This window comes from Temnothorax americanus, unplaced genomic scaffold (assembly GCF_048541705.1).
Source record: "Temnothorax americanus isolate GAGA-0224 unplaced genomic scaffold, ASM4854170v1 Scaffold5, whole genome shotgun sequence".
NCBI classification, from domain to species: domain Eukaryota; kingdom Metazoa; phylum Arthropoda; class Insecta; order Hymenoptera; family Formicidae; genus Temnothorax; species Temnothorax americanus.
This window is the reverse complement of record NW_027509657.1, coordinates 1,124,025-1,149,598: the sequence shown is the minus strand read 5'-3', so window position 1 is coordinate 1,149,598 and position 25,574 is coordinate 1,124,025. Positions and strand designations below refer to the sequence as shown.

Below are 25,574 nucleotides of genomic sequence, written 5' to 3'. Positions count from 1 at the left end.
TCTTGGGATTAATTTCTCCCTGAAATGTAATAATTATTCTAAAAAGAGGTGTGTATAAATCAGCAATTCGCAAATTAAATGGATTTAAGAAAATCCAAAAAAGGTTCTATTATTAAACGTATTGATATATTAAAGGCTCTGTGCCCTATCGTTATTTATGTTTGATCAACCATGATCTCTCGTTGGACGGAGTATAGAATAATGTAGCGGTAACTGACAAATAGATACATTTAAGTAAACTTTGATTTATTAGTGTCTATTAATTCAACAAAGAGCAAAATAATAAGAGCATTTAAAATGACGATTTTGTGAAAATGACGATTAAGACGATTGTGAGATATAAAATTAAAATATTATATCTATATAATAATAATAATAAAATATAATAATATATAATAATAAAAAATGTAAAAATTAAAAGACAATAATAGTAGACACATTCATCAATGAATTATATAATGTCCATTATTATATATTCGTAAATTCGAAGAAAATAGGTAATCATAATTATTTATACATATATACATACATATAATATATATTGATAAGATTCAACATAAGAATCGTAGTTGGGACTAAGCCGAGAACAGGATAAGAATGGGACATGTCGCGAAAGTATTCTCTTTGTACATGTGCAGTCATAAGGAAGTCTCGATCCGCGGGAATTCGGCGGAATTCCCGCCACGTTCGGAACGGCATAAATCTGACATGACTCATCCGGGCCGTCGATACAGGATCGGCCGTGTGCACCATCTGGCACAGAAATACTTTGCCGGCTATGCAGCAACCCCGAATCGGAATCCACGGAAATCTTTCCCCTCGGCTATATAGTAGAGCGGCGCGGAAGATATCCTCGCAATGAAGCGGGCACGCGGAAAACGGCTCGGAAAACTCGGCGAAACTCGCCGGTACGTAAAGATATATATATTTCTCGATATACGTGACAGGGGCTTTTAAAAGTCGCGACACACGATCAACGCGATTGGTTATCACTATACGATAAAATGGTGAGGAAACTACGGGTATTATTCGAATATTGAATGCTTTTATCTAAGGATAAACAGAAAACTTGTGTAAATATCGCAAACGAAATTCCTCGTATTAATTATATCGTTGTGTATTACAATTCAGTAAAATCCTAATTAAAATCAATGAGAATAATTTATTTGAATATTTTATTTAATAATTACATGTAAGTGAAATTTATTTATTCGTGGTTTTAAATTGACACATATTATTATTAACCAATGAATTATTATTAGATAATTATTTAGTTCCATCAATCTCAACTGCATTTTCATTACACAATAGAAGTTGAAAATCGTGAATCTTATATAATCTTTAATGGCAAAGTTAAGGAGATTACTAGGACAGATGGTGTTTTCCTATCGAACTTTCTTCAGGGATAAATCGCCGATCGTCTGTCAAGGGACGCCTATACGGTTGACAAAATATCCGATAACGACGGCATCTTGTCTTCGATAAAATCCATCTCTCGTATCGGACAAAGTTTTCCGTGCCATTTTTATCTCGGTTCCGATAATTTCAATTTTTTCGAATTTAGGCGGATATATATCCAAGACGGAACGCGAAGAGTTTTGACGATGATGGTTCTTTAACATCGACGCGACGCGCCGGCTCACGCTTTCCGGAAGAAGCAACGGAAAAGAAAGGAAGAAAGGGGAATGACGGACTCGAGAGTCTTCGAGGGGACGCCGTCATCAAAGCGCGAGGAAACTCAACATCGATCGGCAATGTCGCACACGGAAATGTCCGTTAAAAGTTTGACAGGACTCTCTACTCGGTCTCGCCGCAAAGTGGAGTTTCAGATGGCAGACAGGGGTGCAGCAATAGAGTGAAAAAAAAAACAATGCTTCTGAACGCGCTTCGAGTTAAAATTTTAATGCGTACCTCGACTTTTTGCGCATCATAATTTATTCTTTTAATTTTCAAAATTACAACAATAAAGATAATGAGTGTTATAAGAATATTTTTATTCCTAAAAATCTATTGTATAAATATGTTGCTTCTAGGGTAAAAAAAGTGCTAGATGTATCTTGAGTTTAGGTATGAAAATAGAGTATTACTCGCAAAAAAAGAAAGAAAAGGATTTATTGATCCTGGTCGGGCTTCGATGGCGACGGGTCAACGTTCGAGACATGATCAAACAAGTAATTTGCGGCGTAACAGGGTTAATAGAACGTAAAAGAACGCAGGATTCTTAATATATATATATATATATATATATATATATATATATATATATATATATATATATTAGGAAAAAGGGGTTGAATAAAGAAAAATCTTTATTTCGAAGATATCGAATTAGATCTTCTGCAGATGAATGAATCATTCCTTCAAGTCTTTCTGTCGCTCTAACTAATTAAATTATAGTTGAATTAATTTTACATATAACTAAACTAAAATATCAATCTCTCTTTTCTTCTCTTTATTATATTTACAACCTCAAAATGTAATCTATGAAATTTTTTTTATTTTTATTAATATAAAGCTAGACTTTGATTCTAACTCTGATAGAAAGTTCTATCAATAAAAACAAACTGTGACAAGAATGCCGGTACAAATGTTAATATATTTGCAGTTTTAATTTCAATTCGCGCGTGACACGATTCGAAAATTCACGTCTCGAAGGAAAGTCACGTAGAGGAGGCGCATGTCTGATCCGATATCTGATATTCTCTGATGGCGATATAACATAGACGATCAAGACAGCTAAATCCGACGGCGTGACGGGACTGCACGCTCGCATAACTCGGTGAGGAATTTACCAGGGAATATTCTTGACTTCCGGCGATAGCTCTCCGGAGCATTCGTCCGATGGGACAGTGTGACATAAGGCTGTACTAATTCCCAGAATAATCGTCCCTTCGTTTGAAAATTAAAAATCGATTTCGATAGAGAAGCGAAACGATGATCCCGAAATGATCAAAGAATAATGAAGACGGATAATTTGACATCAGAAGCTTTGTATAATTCACGGGCGTATGGCCAATCTATACGCGAACATAAACACTTCGCTAATAATTCACAATACTCCAATGTTCGAGCTGACTGGAATGACGAGACGTGCAGCATTTACATTGTTGGATTATCCGAAGCAACGGTGCTCAAATTCGCAAAGCATATTTGCATTAAATATGAAACGTTTCGAAAGTAAGCAAGATCTTGTAATCAGGAAACTTCGGAAGGACCTTCATCAGAAAACAAGAGAGAAAATCAATCCCATTGAAAATATCCTTCAACTCAATTTTCTGATAAGCTGCAAATGATTAAAATATCCATTAAAGATATAAGAAAGTTATACACCATAAACTTTTTGTCGAGAAAAAGTAAATTTATAAAAAAAATACATAAAAAAAATATCATAAAAGCATTTTATATTATATTTTTAGTTGGCTACGAATTATTGTGTAATAGAATCTAAATGTTATTATTTAATACGATCGCTATACGTTTTACAGTTATTATATTTCGGAAATCACAATTATTTCCTAATAAATAGAAATTCTTTTGCAAAGAAAAAAAGTAATATTTAAAATTTATAAATTTTGAATAAACGAATCTCTAACAAAGAATCGAACACATAAAAATCTGTTTTGTTAAATATAAACGCTCCAATTTAAATACGAGAACCTCTGATGAAACAGTTCACTATGGACACCATTAACATGATCCGATAAGACAAATCGCATCGGGCGGTGGCATCACGTAATGATACAGCCCGCTAATGCGACACGACACCGGAACAATGTCTAGCACTAGCAGCTTGATTTGTAGCAAACGATCGTGACGGTGTCCCACGTTCGATCGCGTGTGCTCACAATCGCGATCCAATCTGTAATTTATCGCGGCTACGTATCGCCAATACGCGTCGCGTCGCGAAATAAACGAGTCAATCACGGCTCGGCATTCCAATCTTGCGATGCACACCGGAGAATCTAGAAGATCCCAGTCCCATTTCTCTTCGCTAATTCGCGATCATCATGAAAATGTATTTCAATTTTTCTGAATTATATTCAGCTGTGTATAAGAGATTCTCGTAGCTTATAAAAAAAGAACGACGTTTCTTCATCTTCTTTTATTTAAAAAATAAAAAGAGCGAAAAATTTTACGATAAAATATAATCGAGATATAATTATACGTGTATATATACATAATGAGACGTCGCAAAATAACTCATGCTCGTAAATTGTGCTATTAATCGATATTATTGATTACAAATGGAAATTGGAAATTGCACTACAGCTTTGGTTAATAGGGTTGAAATCGTCAAACCCCCTTTTCCTCTTCGGTTCACCACTTTAATTACCGTCGATGTTATCGATAGCGTAAAAATTACGCGATTAGCGCAAAGAGATAATAATCGGCGAAAATGTCACGCGTTATTATTATTACTTACCATTTAGTGGCAGTTGCATACAAACCATCGCGTAATTACAATCCGATGCAACTGGGCGAGTTACAACAAAAGGTGACAAATTATCGTAGCCAGAGCTTAGGATAAAATTTTAAACTAATACCCCAGGTCTTGCGCATTGTGTGCAGAATATAATCATAATGTTACCAGAAGTAACATCGTCAGTTCGAGTTAATTAAATGTTCAACCATGATGTACGACGAATGTTTAAAACTTCCAACGCTGTTTCATTGCGCACAATTTCACGATATGTGTAAAAATATATATCTATGTCCGTTTTAAATTTATGATCTTATTAATTGGACATAAACTGTGATAATTTCTTAACTGATCTAGATTTTCCTTGTACATATCATAAATTATTTGTTATATTTTAATAAAATAATATCATGTCGAGAGAGTTTAATATTTCTGCAAATATAGGTGTTATATATTTTCATTAAGATCGATTCCAAAACTCCAAACACGGAGGTTCTATATTCAAAAGCAATTATAATTTGCATTAATAAACAAACTACACAAGCAACGTAAATATCAATAAGCGCACCGTTAGATGTAAATATAAGTTGTCAAACATCGTTTCCGGACAACTCCCACAATATACGTATTTTTTTTCGTAATTCGTCTTTTTTTAGCGTAAAATCTCAAAGTTACATATAAAGGTGATAATGTTAAACTATCCGAGCTTGGTGCACCGCGATGTACACCGTACAAAGTCATCAACATCATGCGAGAGCAGCGAGAGAGTAAAAAGCGCGTTTTCCTTTTGAGAAAGCCAGCTTCAGTCTTGATCTGCTAAAAGGTTGCGTTACGCCCGCGGAACGTGAGCTAAAGCCTGCACCTCCGCATTTTCACGCCACACGTTCGTTGGCGTGCCGTTTCGTAATAATAACAGCACCGTCGCTGCAACACGAAAGCAAGACGCGCCTTTCATTACGCTCGCTGCAGCGCGCGCCAAAAGCGCCTAATTGCTGAGATTAGAAACGACAGCAAAAGAAGAAGAAGGAAGTCACGAGAAGACGTCACACGAAATTCCTCGGCATTTTTCAACTCCTCGTGGCAACAATTTCGGATGGATATTTATTATTCTTTCGGAAAACATAAATATTCAGGCCAAAAAACATGTGTCATTCTTAATTTAAATAATAATTTTTGTAAATAAATTCGTAGACAAATATATTTTTTTGTAATTATAAAATCTTGAGATTCGTAGAGGATTAAGAGGAATTTACAAAATAAACTTTTTCATTGCGACATTAAGATTGCACTTTAGCTCTGAAGAAATTCCGAAATTCCCCGAAATTTTAATTTTCTCCTTTGGTTTAAAATTTTGCGAGATTTCGTTTACGAAATCACTATCGAATTTCAACTTCTTCGCGCGCATTCGATTGATGCCGCCTATGGCGGCGCGAGAGACCAATTATTTCCCATTACGAAGGCTCCGTAAATCGCGCGTGTACCGGCACCCTCGTTAAGCAGCCGCTTTGCCTCGTTACATAGCAAGATAACGAGATTTCCTGTATATCTGTCATGAGCTTCAAAGGGATAAGAACTGATCCTAATTAAGCTATAAATTTATTGAAACATGTGCAACATACAAAATGTTGTATGAGGTGAGGATTTATATAAAGCATGGAAACATTGATGTACACTGTAAAAAATTTAATGTCCCAGAAAGTCCACTCTATATAAATTTTGTGTTAAAATAACTCATTCATCGTGTTATTTTTTACATTTAGAAATGTTATATCGACTAAAAAATGTTGATATAACATTTCTAAATGTAAAAAATAACACAATGAATGAGTTATTTTAACACAAAATTTATATATAGAGTGGACTTTCTAGGACATTAAATTTTTTACTGTGTATTCATGCTTTATATTCATTAAAAAAAAAAAAACTCGTATCGAACAATCGTAAAATTTAATGATTAATAATTTTGCTGTAGAGAAAGCTAAAAACATTTTCGAGAAAGGGTGATAAAACAGTGACGATATATTTTTTACTTAAAATAAATCTCATTTTCCTTCGGATACTCGCAATTTCGATTAAATTCAATAATATCCTTTTTTTCGACAGAATAAGTTTTTTGTAGCGAGTTTACACATTTCAGTAACTTTATCGAGATCGGAGCGATTGAGACCGTAGGTGATGGCAGTGAATTATTAATGGTGGTTTCAAGAGAGAAAGGGGAGAAGAGGCCACGGATAATTTTGCAGCGAGCCGAATGTAATTACGCGGTTCGTTACACGTATCTGGCATCAATGTTACTTAACGCGGTTCGCTGCACACGGCTCAAAATGTTCATCGTAACGCTGAAAATCACATTACAGTTAGCTGTATAATAATAATAATAATAAACGATGTATCATGTATACGGATAAAAAACATTTTAGAATTCGATCATAATTCGCATTTTGCATCCATCCTTCAATTATTGGTCGGCTAAACAATTCGGGCGGCAGAGGATTATTACATACGTGGACAATTCAACGATTAAAGTTCGCCGCGGATAAATAAAGCCGGTTGAACATAACGAGAGAGTGCATTCGATCCACTCTTTTATCTGGCCGCTTTGGAAGCGTGTATTTCCGTTTCACATCATTATTCAATTTTATTCGAAACGTTATCCTCCCAATCCATTATGAAAAACGCTGCATAATTATCGAGGCGCTGAAAAATGCAACACACGTAAAGCTCCTCTTAAAAAGAATTAATTTTCAAGCTTTACCTTTTCTATAAATCATAAATTATTCCTCCTATATATAATGCTTCCTTTTAATTTTGAACATTTTATACGTTAAGAAAATGATTAATAATTGCATACATATATACTGTTCAAGCGAGAGCTACACGACAATAAAACTATACGGCTGTGCATAAAATTAATGATCGTGTAACCAAATTAAGTGTATTAATCTTTTTATAGCTTACATAAAACAAGAACTGATAAATTGAAGCAATTATTTCGGCCAATAATGAAAGTTATAACAAATTTATAATCGATATTAAATGGACGCATTTTTAAATTAAATTAATTTTATACACGTTGCCATCTTATAAATTCCATGTCACACATTATATCGTTCTATTTTAATAAATAAAATATACTAATTATTCATTTTAATAGCGTTTCATTTATCCGTCATATTCGTCGTTAATAATATTTTAATAGCTTTTAACTTTACGTTAACTTCACTTTACAATACTGCAAGTCACGAATATGAAGAAAAAGGATTTGCTGAGAGATGAATTGAGCTAACAGCTTTCCGTACAATTATTCGGGAACAATCCGTCTAAAATCGTTAGCAATGCAACAGTAGGTATACAAATGACTGCGAATGCTGCAGCTCAATTATCACGGACGAGGAGAAATCTTCCGTGAAATCTCTCGCGAAACTTCGCCCGAGGAAAATTCACGTCAACAGTGCACAGTGCAAAGGAAAGGCCAGCGATCTGTCGTTTGCTCGTGCAGAGATTCGCACCCCCTATTAATAATTCGCGACAATACGCCAACGCGAACTCAGGGCGAGCGAGGCGTCGTCGGCGAATAACGACGAGTCGGCCGATTATTAAGCCGGAAATCCAACATCCGCGATTAACGCGGAATTACGGGGACGCCGCATTGCATCTCCCGTGTCGTCGTCGCGATAATAATGCACGACGACTTCGCGCGGAATTTAAGCTGCGGAATGCACGCGAGTCTCGGAACGCACGCCGAGTAACTTCTAAGGCGCGCCTCGCGAGACTCGCATGGAGCTGGGAATTGGCACTTAACGCTTCGTCGAAAACGTATATAGAGCGCGCCGGATTTATTGCGAAAGCTATATAGCAAGTTGGAAATTCGATATGCACAGCAAACGTTTCAAATGACTTAACTTGCCAATTCGAGTTAGTAGATTAATAACTGAAAATGATTTTCCGGAAATGGCGGAAGTTTCAAATTTACGAGATATTTCCAAATGTAGAATTGTGAAATCCGTATAAATTTAAGGTAAATTATATATCTAATTGTAAAAGTCCTATGTAAAAAATCAGCATCTAAAAACTCGACATTTAATATCTGTTTAAAGACCATGCCTATATAGAAGAGAAAAATTCAACTAATCCTCCTGATATCCAAGCAAATTCCATGCTTGATGTTTGAAGGTACAAAACGTAATGTCAATCACATAATTTATTGAATAATACTCCAAAGAGGCGACTTGCCAATACTAGTATCAATGGAGAAGATATAAAGCCGAATGGATAGGGACAGGTATAGCACTTACTTGGTCGCGTTGATCGTAAAGATGGTCTCGATGGAGCGACGATCGAGCACGCCGCCGCTAAGCAGATACTGAACGGCGATCAGGGCGAGGACGATGCAGGCGAGCGCCTTGAGATGGGCACGATGCCACAGTGCCACGGCTGCGGCGGCCACAGGCATTGCATGCGCGAGACACCATAACTCCCTTCTAGCCGCCGTTAGAGGAGCACCGCCGTGCACCACGAGGCACTCCTCCCCGCTGGCCGCTTCCAGTTTCAGCTACAGCTGCAGCCCACAGGCCAGGGACCGACCCCGCTGCAGTCCTTCTTCTTCTCCACCCTCGATGAGCACGAAGGAAGAAAAGCCGCCTGGGGCTCTTCACTTCCGCTCACCAGGAGCATCACCCTCGCGGACCCTCGCGACCGTCCCCCAGGACGAAGATAATAATATCTGTGGGCAACAAAAAATTTCTTGCTCTGAAGGATCTGTTTTATTAATTAATAATTAATCTACTCTAACAATTAATCACTATCAATTTCCAATTTATATATATAAAACCTTTATATAAATAAATTATAAAGTTGATCGTATATAATTTAATTGTACCGTTAATTACTTCATCTCTAATTGCGTATAGAATATATATTTAGCATTAAAATTTATTTCGATACTCTGGCTCACTGATTAAATACAGACATTATGTAATTTATTAACGTGCCATTGATTTGTTCTTTAAGCGATTATTCCCAGTTTTGATTCGCTGAAAAGAGAGAATATATATTTCCATGATATAAACGATATGATATTTAAAATATGCGAAATATGTTTAAAATTTCTAAAAAAAAGGTGCGCAGATCTTGCTAATAAAATATTTTTTGCATGGCACATTTACAATTAGATTCAGATTTAATTACATCATAATTAAAATGTGCAAAAAACATTTTATTGCTTAATTATTTTCTATAAAAAAAATATTTTTTTACGTAAAAAATTGATGTACGTTCGTCTTATTGTAAATAAAGAAAAATAATTTGAGCGTGATATGTAGAGATGCGAATTTTTCACGAGACCTTTCGGTTGACCTCGCCTTGAAGTTCCTACAGCTAATATCACGTAGGGCCAAATTAACACCGTAAACTGTGATTTATCGCAAGGCAGCCTGGAAAAATGTAATAATACTGGCGGTATCGTATACCTTCCGACAGTTACCCGTGCTCGACAAATAAAAAGCAAGTTTTTGAAGATACGGTAAATTAAAAACGCTATATGCGAGAATAAAAACACAATTTAACCTAAAAACAAACAAGAGTGTTATAATTATATTGTCAATTTTTGATAACATCACTAATTTCGCGACAATTTTATTATATAACCTAGCTCTTTGGTATCTGTAAAAGTAATTGTGAAAAAGTTAACATATTTTTAACTTATAAAAATAGCCCTTTATATTAAAAGTAATGTAGAATTTACTAAACCTAACACAATATTTTAAAAAATTAAAAAAAAAAAAAAAATAGAAAATTTATTTTTAACAAAAAAGAAATGCTTACCATTGTTTTTAATAATTTAAAAAATTGTGTTTCTTCAACGCAATATTAATATATGTATATGTATGAGCTGAGATGTTCGTTTATACAAACAAGCGGTGGTAATAACATTAGCAAGACGCATCCGATACGTTGTCGGGGAAATCAGTACATTATCGGAACTTGATTGAATCAAACTACACCAGTTACTCTACTAGCTGCGCGAACCGAAACTAATCCGAGTTTATGTGCCGGGAAGCTTCTGAATAGTCGTGTTTAACGAGTTGGCAGACTTATCGACTTGCGACGGCAACTCACTCGATTGTTTCGGCGCAATCTTTTATTACAGTGACTTGCCTATTAAAAAGTGATTATCGGCCATCATTAATACGACTGCGATTTCAGATCCCTGGCTCGTACCGCGTGTACTCGATAGCCTAGTTTGATTAATCTGTTGATTAATTAATGGACAAATTTGCCAGACTACACAAATAAACACGCATACGTTTCTGCGCGAATACATGTGCAGATTCGATCGTGCGAGTCTCGTCAAAGCGAAATTCGTTACCTTAAGGTAGTTGTATCGCGACAGCAGTATTAGTAAAAAATAATGGTCACACTGCAATACGATAATGTACGGAAAACTCTACTATATCTGTGTAAAACTTTTGACTGAGCTTGTACTGTTTTTACTGTTTTCACTCGCGACAGTAATGTCAGTATACCATCGAGATTAACTCGCGACGCTCGCGTTAGTATGCTATCGAAGTTGTTTTGAATAAATAGAAGAAATAGAAGCAAAAATATCTGTTGAACATTACAAAGAAAGATTAATGAAAAAAAGTATTAAAGAAAAGACTTAAAGCTTTAGCGGCAATGTCTGAACTACATATATATCTAATCTTCATATGCGCAGTGTTGCAAGATTTTTACAGGTTAGCTGTCGTATGCGTCCACCGCTATGAGAAATTGTGTACTTTGTGTAACAATTGTTTCAAAACTAAATAGATAAGGGTCTTGTACTTTTGTAAGAATATTTTTACAAGTCTCTTTTGTCATCTCTTTGTTTTTCATTAAAATCCTATGAGTAGTTTGATCGCTACAATTACAAACGTGATATAGGAAGCCGTTTTCGTCCTACGATACATGTAAAAAGTGCTAAGTTTGATTTCCATTATTTCAACTTTGGTATAGTCAAGCTTTTTCTATTATACTTGCACGTGTGTGTAGAACGTGTTTACATTAATATGCTGTTCAAATTTTAAAAGATTCCTATGAAAATGGGTTTTGTGACACAACTACCTTAAACTACTGCAATTGCAAATCTGGAAAGTGGAACAAAAAAGAATCATGCAAATTGACGCGCGCTATATTGACGCGTGGTAACGTGCTTGAAAAAAAAAAAAAGAAATGCTTTACAAAATATTTTATACTTTATTCTGATATATTTTTACATGAAATATAAAATATTTCGTAAACTATTCATTTTTTGATAACCATACATTAATACTTTTGTAAAACAGAATAATAAGATCAATTAACTGATGTAAAGAAAACAGTTACCTTTAAAAAATTATAAGCCATTGTTTTTTTTACATCAATTCGTTTATTATAATTATTCTGTGCATAAAAGTATTAAGGTATTACGGTTCTCAAAAAATAGTTTACAAAATATTTTATTTTAAAATATACCAGAATAAAGTATAAAACATCTGGTAAAATATTACTTTTTCGAGCACCTTACCCAAATGCTTTTACACAGAATATCCCCATGCATTTGTGCAAAAAAATGAGAATCCATTAAAGAAAAAGGTTGCACTTTTCCGATGCATCGTTGCTTTCATAAAAAATTAATAGAAAAATGGATTATTATTATATCATTCAACTTTTGCGTGTACCACTTCTTTCTATTTTATCTTCAACGGAACACAGATGCTAGAACCCATTCGATCGGACGAACGTTAAATCAGACGACTCCAGTATCCTCTTAAAAGCAATTAAGTAAAAAGCTAACGATCCGATAAGCTTTATTTCCATTTTATATTCTTTATACTCTTCCATTTCATATTCTGTAAAATCAGAATCAAATAAAAATTACAATTATGTATACATATATTATATGTAATTATCTTTGTGTAATTATACTCCAAATTAAATATTCTTTAAACAAAACATTTATTGAAAAATTATAATTTGCAATACAATAATTTTAACACCATTCATTGCTTGTTATCATTATTAGCTAATCGATACCGGTTCGTATTATCGTATAGCGTATATTTATTATTTTTTCAGACATACGTATTTCATGCACTTATAATGCATCCACGATTCGTTCTTTGTAAAGCTCTTTTTTATTCTTTTCATCGTATATTAACGTACACGAAAGACCAAATATTCATATATTCCGTGCTAAGAAGAGGCCTGGAATATTGCTTCCGTCCTCTCCTTCTTGTCTTTCGCGTGCTTCGACGTTCAACAATGCTAAGGTAGGTCGTGCTCTCGCCGTCTATTCATACCATGCGCGCTTATGTCTAATATGCAGTCGTAATTCCAACCCCTCCCGTAATTCCCTCTTCCTCTCTCTTTCTCTTCTCTCCCACCCCCCTCGTCCTCTCTTGTTGTTACTAGCTACCCGCGCGTTATCGTCCGGCTCCACTCTAGCGTACGATATAGCGCGCCCTGATTTCTCTTTGAAAACGAACGACGGGATATTATGGTGACACTGATATGAGGAAGGATAAGATATGATCTCATATGATTAGAAAAAAATGCGACCGGCATTGGGATATCACGAAGAAAAAAATTACGTCAGGGATATATTTTGATATATAAAATCTATTCTGGCCTGTGTTGATCTTCATTAATCAACGCCATCAATCAATATTATATAGGTACAGTGTTAGGTAATAAACGTATTTGACAATATTGACAATATTTCTTGTGAAAAAATAAATTTTTTTTTAAATGATGAGAGGAAAAAGATTTTTTCCTACGACAATATCTCGGTCTAACTCCAATCGAATTTTATTTTAATAGAATCTTCATTTTCCATGTATTATCTATAGATATTTAATTGAATACAATTATCAATATTATTACAATATTTATAGATTTTTTTAAACTACATTATGTTATGTAAATATTTAGTTTTGAAATTTTTTTTCCACGTCGCAAGAAGATCGCGACATCCAATATTGGTAAAAGCATTAAAGTCATTTCATATCGAACCGGTTTCTAATAAATTGCCGTGATATCGATGATGGCTGAGATTAAAAATCCCGATCGACCCATTCCTATATGTAACAATGCTTTTTCCTCGTCACAACAGCGATATTACTCTTTTCCCAAGGGTAGGCGTGAAATGCGACACGGTGCTCCATCACCCGGAATGAAAAACATCATTCGAGAGTGAAAAACCGCGGCTTTTCCACTTTTCCCGAACTATCGGATTTTCTCGCTTGGCAGTCATCAGGATTTCCGTACTTCTCGCAGACTTTCGCTGAGTCGATGCGCAAGAAAGTCCCTCGTGTCGCATTTCTATCTTTCTCTCTCGCGAGAAGAGTTCATGATTGCACGCGGCGCATGATAAAAAGGCGATTGATAATTTCGATATGTATATACAATAAAATGTATCAAGAAAATATATCTTTGAAGTTGCAGTATTAGATAATTTCACTACCACCATTCTATATGATTCCCTTTCATTCTTCTGATCTTATTGTTAGAAATACCCATATAAGCTCCATTTCAATTCAATTTTAAACGGAATTTCAAAAATACATAACCGCTTATTCTGATTAACCGTAACCGTCGAAATATCTGACTGCTCAGACCTATCTAGCAACCGGCGGCTCTATTACTTTCCGAGATGCATAGAAAAATGGCGTGAGCGCGGCTACTTTTGTATGCACCCGTCCTGTGCGTCGTACCTTATTTATTTACGGCCGTATGAAGACTCAAAGATCGACGATATGCACAGCTGAATTCTGTAAGAATACAAAAATGCACCAGGCATGAGCGAACGTAAAAGACAGATCGTAAATTTTATGCGCCAGCTACTTGGGATTTATCACCATGCTGGACCGTCATTGGTCACCGCGCGATAGCACCAAAGCATCGCTGCATCGAGACTCCGTATATCTGATATTACATAGTGTATTACGAGCATTGTGTAATCTATATACATTCTGTATTTTTATCCGGCTTCTCTTCAGCTTCAATATTGGACAGACACCGGTGAAGAAAGTATGAAACGCACTCTGATGTGTATGGGGGATCATGCGGTTTGTCGCGTCGCGGCCGACCCGTTTCGATAAAATACGCATTTTCCGCCGTCGCGGTATTTCATTTCCTTCGTGAAACGCGCCTCTCTATCGGCGGGCAAAAACCTCTCGACGACGTCGCCAATCCGTTTCACCACCGCAAAATGTGCGAGACCGCGGGAAGAGAAAGAGAGAAACAAAATACAAATAATAGCCCTCTCCTGCCACGTGCATTTATCTCTGTCACTCGGGTGACAAACAAAACAAATAAGCCTCCGAGAACGGTCATGATATGACGAGTCATTCGCCCCATCCCGGAAGTATTACCGCCGATTCCCCATTATATATCTCGTGGCGTTGGAGGGTTATACTATACATGACATTTATATAACTCGTTACAACTTCCCCAAAATTACGTTCACCCTATAGTGCCTCCCGCCTCTATCGACTTGAGGGGACCCTTCCTCATAACGCGCTCCTTTCTTTCTGTTTCCAGTCACGTCACGACGCATCCCGTAGGGTCATGTCAGATTGTGGCAGGGTTTAGCAGTCGGAGAACAATATTCCAAAGCTAACCGCATATTTGATGTAAATTTCCTGATGGATAATTCATACATCTAATGTAAAAATGGTGTGTCAGTTTTTGTTAGAGATAACACATGATAATTAAGAAAGATGCGAATTTCAAAACTGCTTGACATATTTTGCTGAAGATGGTGTACACAATTTTTGCTGGAGATAATGCATGTAATTAAGGGAGACACGAGTCAGAACTCTAATTCTGTACGAGCAATTTTAAAGACAAATTAACGCTTTATATTTAAATAAATTTAAAAATACTGTATTAAGTATATGTATAGTATATATGTATATATATATAGAGAGAGAGAGAAAGAAAAAGAGGATAAATTTTGCATTTTGACTCTACGTCTCTTCTATATCGCGTATATAACATATGCACGATATAAATCACAAAGTGTACGAATTTCATCGATAATTCATTATCACAATTCTATCATCTAACTATATACGGAATTTTGTATATTGTACCTATTCCTAATTTTTTTCTTTATGGCTGTGTTAACTTTAGTCTAAAAGTAGCACAACCATGTTTTTAGCAAATTGGCAGAAACAAGAAGTCGAAAATAGCGCAATTAATTAGCAAAAAAATAGCAATTTATTTTTATACAAGTTGCATTCAATTGTGCTGAAATACAGAAATAGCCGCAGCTTAGTAAACATATTTTTTTCGAAGAATAGAGATAAAAATCGATTGCGTGATAACGCGGGGAATTACATCTAGATTAATGCCTCGTGACAATATCATGGCCTGTATCGGAACAGTTGGCATAAAAAATTGAAGAGACCTATGATCAACTCGACAACGCGCGATCACCACGTGTGACGCGAGTGAGATGTTAGATAAAACGTGCCAGTAACACGGTAAATGGAGCGCCCGTTGCCGTCTTTATTAGACCGAAACCACCTTCCGCGCGTATTTCTCTATATCGTTTGAGTTTTGACGCTACTTCTATCTTATTTTTTCGTGTATTACGGTCGTTTTTTTTTACTCAATTATAAACGCAACGCGACCACGCGCGCGTTTACGCACTTCCGCGCAATGAAGTCCCCGCGTGACATCGTTATATACGAAGAACGCGCGGCGCCGTTGGTAATTGTATTCTGCGCCAATGCTGCAGAGCTGCAATGCATTGTCGCAAATACCGTCAACGGCGAACGGCGAAACAGCTAGGAGGTCGTTAAACGTGACAGCTGGATTCGTTCGCGACGAAACGATCGGCCGCGAATTAGCACGCGCGCGCGCGTGTAATCGCCGCTTTGCATTCCGCGCGCGATTCGCGCGGCCCCTCTATATTTGCATGTAAACGCGGAGAGCGGTAAAACTGGCGTGACGACGCGACGCGGCCGTCCTGCGCGGGATACACATCCCGTGGGATGCATGTCGCAGGATCAGCCGCGATATATTTCAATCCCTTCTACCGTAAAGTTCGTCGCGCGGAAATTTACGTGAGACCGCGCGAGCATAATTTTCCACTAAAGATAGGTAGAGCATTATTTGTCTGCATACGGTCACGGCACTTTTCAGACGATCCATATATCTCATTTTTATATTTCCGTGACATTACTACTCGTCTGTTCGTCACGCGGATAAATTTACGACAAATTTTATTCAATAATTTCACGAAATAAAGTCTCTGAAGTCAATAAAGTTTATTCAAAATAGCAGATAAACTTTCGGTTCATAATAAAAAATATTTTCTAAACTTTAAATATTTCACCTGCCTAAAGAAAATTAAAGCTATATAAATAGATTTAAGGTTTCGTGAGTATAAAAGATAGCAAATGGCCTGGAGGAGATGCTCTATAGGTATATTTCATTCTCTCCTAATGACTCTTGTCGACAATTTTTCTTTATTTCTATTTCTCTTCATTTCTCGCATATAAAGCGAAAACAAATAATGACTCGTCAACTAAACTAAGCTTATGTATAGGGTACGAAAACACTTCGATGGACCGAGCAAATATCCAGCAAAAAATACTCAACACACATTTACGCATAATTTAAACAGGTTATTAAGGGTTCTTGTATATTAAGGTATATTAAGGGTTATTAAGGTATATTAAGGGTAGGCTTACGTTTTCATATATACGTAACTCGGAGTTCACTGTCGAATTATCTCACATTGTGAATGTATATCGACCGCGCCATCATTGCATGAATTACGTCGCGTGGGCGGTACGTTTAAAGAGGACATCATGTTCCTGCGGTAAAGTCCTGGTCCGAGGTATTATCGTATTCACTCCTCGTGGTGCATCATGTGCGCAGGTACATGCATACAAACATACATTTTGCGAAGCAATGAGAAGAGAGAAACAGAGAAAAAGAGAGAGAGAGAGAGAGGAAGAGAGGGAGAGAGAGAAAAAGAAATAAAGAGATAAAAAGAGACAGTCTTATAAAATAAGAAACGTATAAATCATCAATATGACAGAATTTACATTACATAAATTCCGCAAAAAACGTAAAACCTTGCGTTCATAAAAGAATGTATGGACACTTAATCAGGCAGATGAATAATAATAATAATTTCTTGATTATGTAAACGTCTGAACGTCGGTAATGGTTAATCAATGATTGATATCGCGGAAACAGGGATGTATAATGAGACAGGGAGAAACACGACTGCTCAAGGCAAGGCTCCGTTTGTGTCCAAAGATATCCATTCTAACAGGTTTAAACCCGGATGGAGGATAAAGCAACCCTTGGCATTGTACACGCGGTTGCTTGTTCCTCCGTCCTGGATTCTCGAATCTATTGAAGCCGAGTGTAGTTGCAATCGGACATACATCGCACGTCGCAATGCAGCAGCAGAGTTGCGCCAGAACGATACGCGTTGCCCGATTTGCCCGAACGATGCCCGATTTTGCTGACAGATATATATATATATATATATATATATATATATATATTGATTAATTGATTGATCATTTATTATGCCCAAACAATGGCTACAAGACAAAAAGATACAAAGAAAATTATAACAGCAAGTGCACATGCTCTCTCTCAATAACAATATGCCAATTACAAGCAACTTATAACCAACGCTACTTAAAACTAACGCTACTTACAACTAACGCAACTTAAAACTAATAAAGAATCGCAACGCAACTTAAAATTAAGGACTAGTACACTCGGAGGAGATACGCAAGAACAAAAGAACAACAAAAGAACAAAAAAAAAGAAAAAAAGAACAAAAACCTATCTGTCACTCCGATTCAAACGAAAGCAAAAACGCAAAAAGTAGGCTCTTGAATGATGCAAGTGAAGATGCCGAAGTTATTGTACTAGGAAGAGAATGCCAGAAATATATGGAAGAAAGTTGGAAGAAATTTCTGAAAGCAACGGTTCTGTGAGCAGGAATATGGAACGTCTGAGTGGATGAAGCAGCTAGTCGGTCAGATCTCCTAAGTGTTGGATCGGGAGAAGGAAAAAGCTCACTTAGATATGAAGGAGAACACATATGCACACAGAATGCGATAGGTCTGACATCCGAGAAAGTAATATCTTCTATTTTCAACCGAAAGCCACCTCAACTGACGTCGATACGGTGTAATGTGTTCATCATAAGGTCATAGATGAACCAAATACAACAGTTGACGAGCATTTGCAATTTTGTATTCAACTCGCTGCTCAAACCATTATAAACGAGACAACAATGATCAATATGTGGCATGATTAAGGTAGTGACGAGTTTAATCCTGAGAGAGAAAGAGAAAGCGGGATAACATGCGAGAACGTTTGCCAGCATTCACCAAGGATGACGGCGGTCAAGGTCTGCAATATCGTCAATGGTGTACGCTTCAATTCTTTTTCCGTCCCAAAGAGTAAAATTTGAAATTTGATTGAGAAAGTCTCGCTTAAATTTCGATACGCGTCGAGTGATATATTCAGCAAATAAATTTTATCGTGCAGGCCGTGAATACATTTGATTTTGATAAATTGTCAAAAAATAATCCGATAAACATTCCTCTAAACATTCTCTGCTAAAAATACGAGAAATTTTTAAATTTACGATCTAAAAATACAAAAGAAAGTTCCTAAATAATTAATAATAATCGTGATAATATGTATAACTTTGATATTTATGCAATACATAATACATATTTGACATATACATATAAACATTTGTCTTGTATAAATATTCACAGTAAATCCAATCATTTTTTTGTAATATTATTCCAGTTATTAATTATGTTAAATAATAATTTAAAAAGAATTCAAAATTATTGTAATCAAATTGCGGTTATATCTATCATTATACGCGATAGCGACAGAAAAACCGTGGGGAAAAACCGTTATTTTGTAATGAGTGGACAGAATGAAATTACTTAGGTAGATGCTATGTTGTAGAAAAAATACACATTCTTCTTGCACTGTGCGCTAATAAAAATGACGGGTTTCTTACGGAGCAGTGCTTAACTCACTTCGTTCTGTCTATACTCATTATAAAATAACAGATGTTTATTAGTTTCAGCAACTTCCCGATTGTCATCCTGCATATTAGATTATTATTGCTCGAATGTGGAATCAAGTGTAATATAATTCGTACCAGACTCTAAGAAAATTCCTCGGGAAAGAAAGGAGATAAAAAGGAGAGCGCAGCAGAATTCGCGCGCGCATTATTCTTAAGTACACCGCGCGCACGGTAAGTACCCGGCGCCGTAGAGTAACGCCATGCTGGTAATTTAGCGACTTATCAGCGACTATAAAGAGGACATCCTACCATTATCCCGGTAGCTTAGTTATAGTTTCGTTACGTCAATTGCCCCTGCAGCCTGCAGCGTAACTTATGGTAGTCCTTCCTGCCCCGTTTGCCAGCACGGCGCGCGGCGCGGCGTTTCGCCGGAGGACGCAGTAATTGCGTTATCGTCGTCATTACGTTACATCGCCGCCTTAATAGCGCGCGATTTGATTATCGCAGTTACAAGTTAATCGAGCAATCGCGAGTCACCCTAACGATCCTGCCTCGTTAACGATGTTTACAGCTATAAAGGATGCATTTGAGCTGTAAGCCCTAAGGATAACTAGCAAATGGTAACAGCAAAGGAAATAGAGATGTTCGAAAAGATATGATCAATCTAAACTGGAGAGAGAATGTTTAGAAGTAATTTGATGTTTGAGTATATCATAAACGTATATTTAGATTCAAATATACCGCTAAATTATAAATTAAACTTTGTCACAGTTTATAGAATTAAATATTTGTTATTCGAGACGCGCGCGATGGAAGAGTGGATGCAAATTAAACCAAACTAAAATATAAGTTTAAAATCCTATTTGAAAGTAATATACACGTCTAATTTGGAAAATAACCCCCGAGATCGATATCGTATATCTGGGTTTACCTATATATAACCAGTCCCTCATAGAAATTCTTAATGCTTCAGAAACCGAACTTATACGTTGCTTCCAAAATAAGCGTCTCATACATCATTCTGCCGTGCTGCAGAATATGCGATTTACTCCCGTAGCACTCCCCGAGAAACGCGAATATAGTTGTCAAATCGATGACGCGACGCAGTATATACATCACAATCTATTAAAATCCAAAACAGTCACTGATGTAAAGTAAGTCGAGAAATCTAAACATTTACATATAAAAATTTAAAAAGTTTCAAGATTTATAAAGATCTATAAAGACTATATTGTTATATTGCGTTACGGAAATACAAAGGATTGATTACTTGATACAGCAGACTATCTAATATCTCAGAAGTACACTGATTAAAAATACTTTGCGCAAAAATCAATATCGCAACTGTAAAAAGATTAAGAAAACTTCATCATTATTTCTTATCCATTCTTATCTATATTTTCATCATAACGGTTATCGATTAAATAATGCTTCGCTGAATGGCTAATACTTGGCGACATTATCGTTAAAAACTCATATTGACTCTAATATCTCTCCCATAAAATTTTAATAAAGAATACCGAATATCTTTTGTACCGTGAAGTGTGTGTTTCGCAATAAAATTTATAACTTGCTCCGATCAACTTTTGAAAACGTTTTTTAATCTCTCCATTTTCTTATCTCTACTCTCGATATCTATTTTTTTTGTTATTTTTATTGTCGATGCAATCTCATCTACGTATTACTTCCTATTTGCGTTTCTTTGTCTCGTTTCACAAAAGATAGTAGAGAAGAGAAAAAACCTTAAAAGAATGTGCATTTATATCCATTCTAAATCCATTAGTTGATTATTCGCTAAATCGCAAAAATTACTTTCAATCCACTCGTGACGTAATGTCACGCCCTAGTTACTTTCTGCTTAGAAGCAACTGCAAATCGACAGTTTCTGTGCCAATTAGCGTTTCTGTCGAAATGTTATATTCGCTGCACGCACATACTCATTTGCGCGCTTGCGTAATTTTGAAACTTGCACAGATGCCTAGGTGGAATTTTGCTTCATAGAGAATTTCGTAGAGAATACCGCAAAATTCCGTGAAAAAGGAACACGCGAAAGGTATGCAATGTAAATAAATATAATCAACTTTTGTGTGTGAAATTCTTCGAAAAATGAATTAATTTTTCATGAAAATGTTTATCAATACATTGTACAATACATCGTTATTCATAATTATGTGTTATGTTACACATAATTAAGGTAATAATTACAACAAATTACATTAATGCCCTTTAATACAATACCCATAATATATATAATTTAGATCTGTTTAATGTGTATAAGCAATATGTTTTAATAGCAAAGCTTATTACGTAAAATTTTTTCAAATTTACCAAAAAAATTTTACGTTTGAAAAAGATGCGCGAAGAAGAAAGAATGTAACTCGATCTAATTCTTATTGCGCTGAAATTGCGTGCGGTAAGTGTAATTCTATTAGGAATGGAGAAAGGGTTATGGAAAGTACGCCATCAGACAGATAGCATAGCAAGGTGTGGCCGCTCTCTTACGTAAGCAGCCTTTTAATCTCTTTATAAATTCCTTCCGCCTCTCCAGGGAAGACCAAACATAAACTTGATGTCGCTTCAGCGTTAATGGACGCGGATAATCCAATATCTTAAACCATTTTTGCTAACAAAAATATACATCGATATTTTAGGCCGCAATGTTCCTTTTAATGCATATTAAGTTGAAAATCTAGTTCTCTAAGCTGCATGAAAACATCTACTTCCATGATAAAGCTACCATAAAAATAGTCTATCGATATAAATACTTCTCTCTCTAAGATCTATTTAAAATTAAATCAATTAAACTACAAGTATAAGATTTCGATACCTTCGTGTGGCAATTAATGTTCTTCAATTAATAAGCAAAAATAAAAAATGTAATAGTTCGTATATATGTATAAAAGTTTAAAAGAAAATCGATTTTACTGGTCTAAGGACAATCTTATTCTTGTTTGTTATTATCAGTATATTGTAATATATGTACAGGAATAGGTATATTCCTGCATGAAAACATCTACTTTCATGATAAAGTCACCATAAAAATAGTCTATCATATTTTAATTCGCATAATTTTTTCGATCATATAAAATAATGGGTGAAATGTGGAATGACCGAAATTTACGTTCGAGCCGATGGAGTGTTAACGCTTTCTGGACGCACAGTAGGCAAAATATAACTCAAATCAATAAACGGCGAGCAAGATCTATAATAAAAGGAATGCAGCGCCGACGAATCGCAGGCATGCAGGTTCTGATTAAAACGCGAACCAATTCGAAATATCTCGGCCGCCATTAATGAGTCAATCAATTTCTGTCATTGCGTTTGCTTTGGCGGTGCGAGGTGCGAGTCTGAATACGTGCCATGCAATAATCAATGGAACACGTTTCAGCACAATACACATAAAAAACACATTCCTGCGATAGCGGCGAAATTTCACGCCTATTCACAGGCGACTCGTGTGGAAAAATGTAAGCATGTGGAAAATGTCACGAAATATCTGTTATCGGAAAGTATATTCGAAAATTAAATTTTTTTCAAGTTAAATTTTTTGAATAATTTGTATAAATATCTACAGGTATGTGTAACTATTATATATATTAATAAATTAAGTCGATAAGTGTTACAGAGATAATTTAATTGAGAAGAAATAATGAACACAGCGGATGTATAACTTTCATTATTAAATATCTTATAGTCAGGATAATAAACCAATATTCGGCGATTTATTTATAACTATAGCTATAAGTGAAGGATTTCATCTTGCAGTGATTTATGCTACTCTTATCGAGCATCTCGAGTACACACAAATTTCCATCTGAGTGGGATCACTATTCGCGGGAAACGTCTGTGGTTCAGAAGACATACCGGCCGGCGATCTATCCTCTTATGGAAATGCGCGCACCGTCTTTTTTCATGCGCTTTTAATACCGGGAAGAATTTTTTACGGGCATTCACATGGAAATTTGCAACGTGATCTTTTTTTTCTGGTCTCTCGCGCCACGTCGCGCGTCGCAGCCTAGCTCCCACGAGCGTTCGAGCGCTCGAGAGCGCAATTTTCGCAAAACTGCCACTCTCCGCCATACGCGACAGCTCTTTCTCGCTTCGAGCGTTGATTTATTTGACAAAGAAAAAATACTTTGGCGTGTTTTATACGTCGTTTCCATAAAGCGAACGTTGGAAAATTACGCGAGGCTATATACCGTCGTCATGTTATACTTTCCGCTTAGCGATAAATTGGTCTTGATCTCTGCTTAGAAAGTTTGATGAGAAATTTAATTAAAATTAAGGCGTTCGTAATTTTATAATATAAATTGACTTTCAAAGATACTGTAAATTTCTCGTACTTACAACACTATTAACGTGGCTTCCTTTACTCGTTTTATCATAATAACATTATTTTACAAATGTTTCTCTCCAGAAGAAAATTTCCCAAAACATATTCCTAGTATTTTATTAAAAAAAAATCACAGAAATCATTCTCTTCAAAAACTTCTATATACCAATGTAACGAAATTCATATTTCGTTATTTAATTTGAATGTTTTTTCGTTTCTTGTTTCATTATTATTTCGCGTAAAGGATGTTTATGCTTAAGTTTATATTTTAATCATCAGGGTATTCAACGTTAAAAATTCGCAAAACATAATAACACCGGAAAATCCGAAGTTATTTTTCTTTTCATTATTTATCCGCGTGTAAACTCATTCCTATAAAAAAGAGGCGACATTCGGGAGCTTTCCCCGACAGAACATGCCAACCGCCTTTGGGAATGGTTAAAAAAGGCATTAAACAAGCGAGAAAAACGTTCTACGTGTCTCGTAAAACTGTAAAGCGCTCGTAACACGTGTCCCGTCGACGAAGCTGACGTTGTGCAAAAACAATGGAAAAAAGAAGACGCGTGATATTCAAACGAACGAACGAATGAGAAAAAGTACGATCGAACGGTGTGTGTGGAGACTATGGAGCGGCGGGATGCGTGTCCACTCTACCGGGTGAACGATGCGCGTGATTTATATATCCGAGATTGGGGAACAACGTTTGCCGATAATCCCGGAGCTCCGATATCTCTGTCGAATCGCGCAAATTCGGCTTTCGGTGTTTGACGGTCCGGGGCTCAACCGATGCGATGGGGCCGCGCTCGTTTGATATATTAGAACACGCCGTCCGTTTTATATACCGCGATGCTGTTTTGCCTTGTACTTCCGCGCACGGAACCATGATTCGAATATATAGCGATCGCGCTGCAGCTCTGGATTTCCATCATCGATCTTCTGATCCCCAAAATTACAATTTTACAGGATTACGCACGAGATCAATCGAGATGAGAGATGCAAGTCGCGAAACTGTACGTTTATATTGGAAATGGTACTTTTTTTTGTAAAACTTTTAGATTTACAAAATACAAATGTTTAAAAATATATTTGCGCATTTAAAAATATTTCTTCTCTCAAAGATTCTTTAGTATATAAAAAATTCTATAAAATTTTATATAATTTGTATGTATACATGTTGTTATATGTGTATATATATATTATACCTATAATTTTAATAAATTATAATTTCTAAAATGTTTCATCAAATACGTTTGTATCAAATTTATTTTATTTGCAATAATACACAAATTGTCGTAAAATTTCGAAAAAGTAAAGAAGTATTTCAAAGTAAAGAAGCAAGTTAAGTTAGAATGTAAAAAAAAAATAATAGAACGTAAAAACAAGGTAAAAAAATAGGAACAAAGATAAGAGCAAAAAAGATAAGAGAAGTGAAGGAGGAAGGAGGAATGGTGGGACAAAGGAATCGATAGCTATCGTCATAGCAACCATAGCATCAACTATAGTTATTCTAACAGGCATCCTCCCTCTTTCTCTCTGATTTTCCATGATTTTTCCCCGTGTCCTTCCCTTCCGCATTCCTCTGAACTTTACGTGGAATGTAGTATGTTCCCAGTGCGACAATAGTCGCGGCGAATGCCGAGTCTCGTGTGCTTTCTTCAAAACAAATGCTTCGATTCCTCGATTACATTTCTCTGGTGGCTCATACACGAGTTGTATATTACAATAAAGTTGGCGCGAGGATGTAAGAAAGAAAAAGAGATGTT

At 35.9% G+C, this 25,574-nt stretch overlaps 1 protein-coding gene across 4 annotated transcripts in view; it reads right to left on the bottom strand.

Annotated features, from left to right (window-relative positions):
* Positions 1–25,574, bottom strand: part of LOC143903777 (beta-1,4-N-acetylgalactosaminyltransferase bre-4) — an 89,857-nt gene that overhangs the window by 21,557 nt on the left and 42,726 nt on the right. For 3 of the 4 annotated variants that reach the window (XM_077417687.1, XM_077417690.1, XM_077417689.1), the window contains one exon: positions 8,716–9,143. In XM_077417687.1, coding sequence (XP_077273813.1) covers positions 8,716–8,873 — 158 coding nt within the window. In that variant the 5' untranslated portion in view covers positions 8,874–9,143. Of the gene's footprint in view, positions 1–8,715; positions 9,144–14,151; positions 14,209–25,574 lie in introns of all 4 variants that reach the window. The other variant, XM_077417688.1, reaches the window with a different exon arrangement.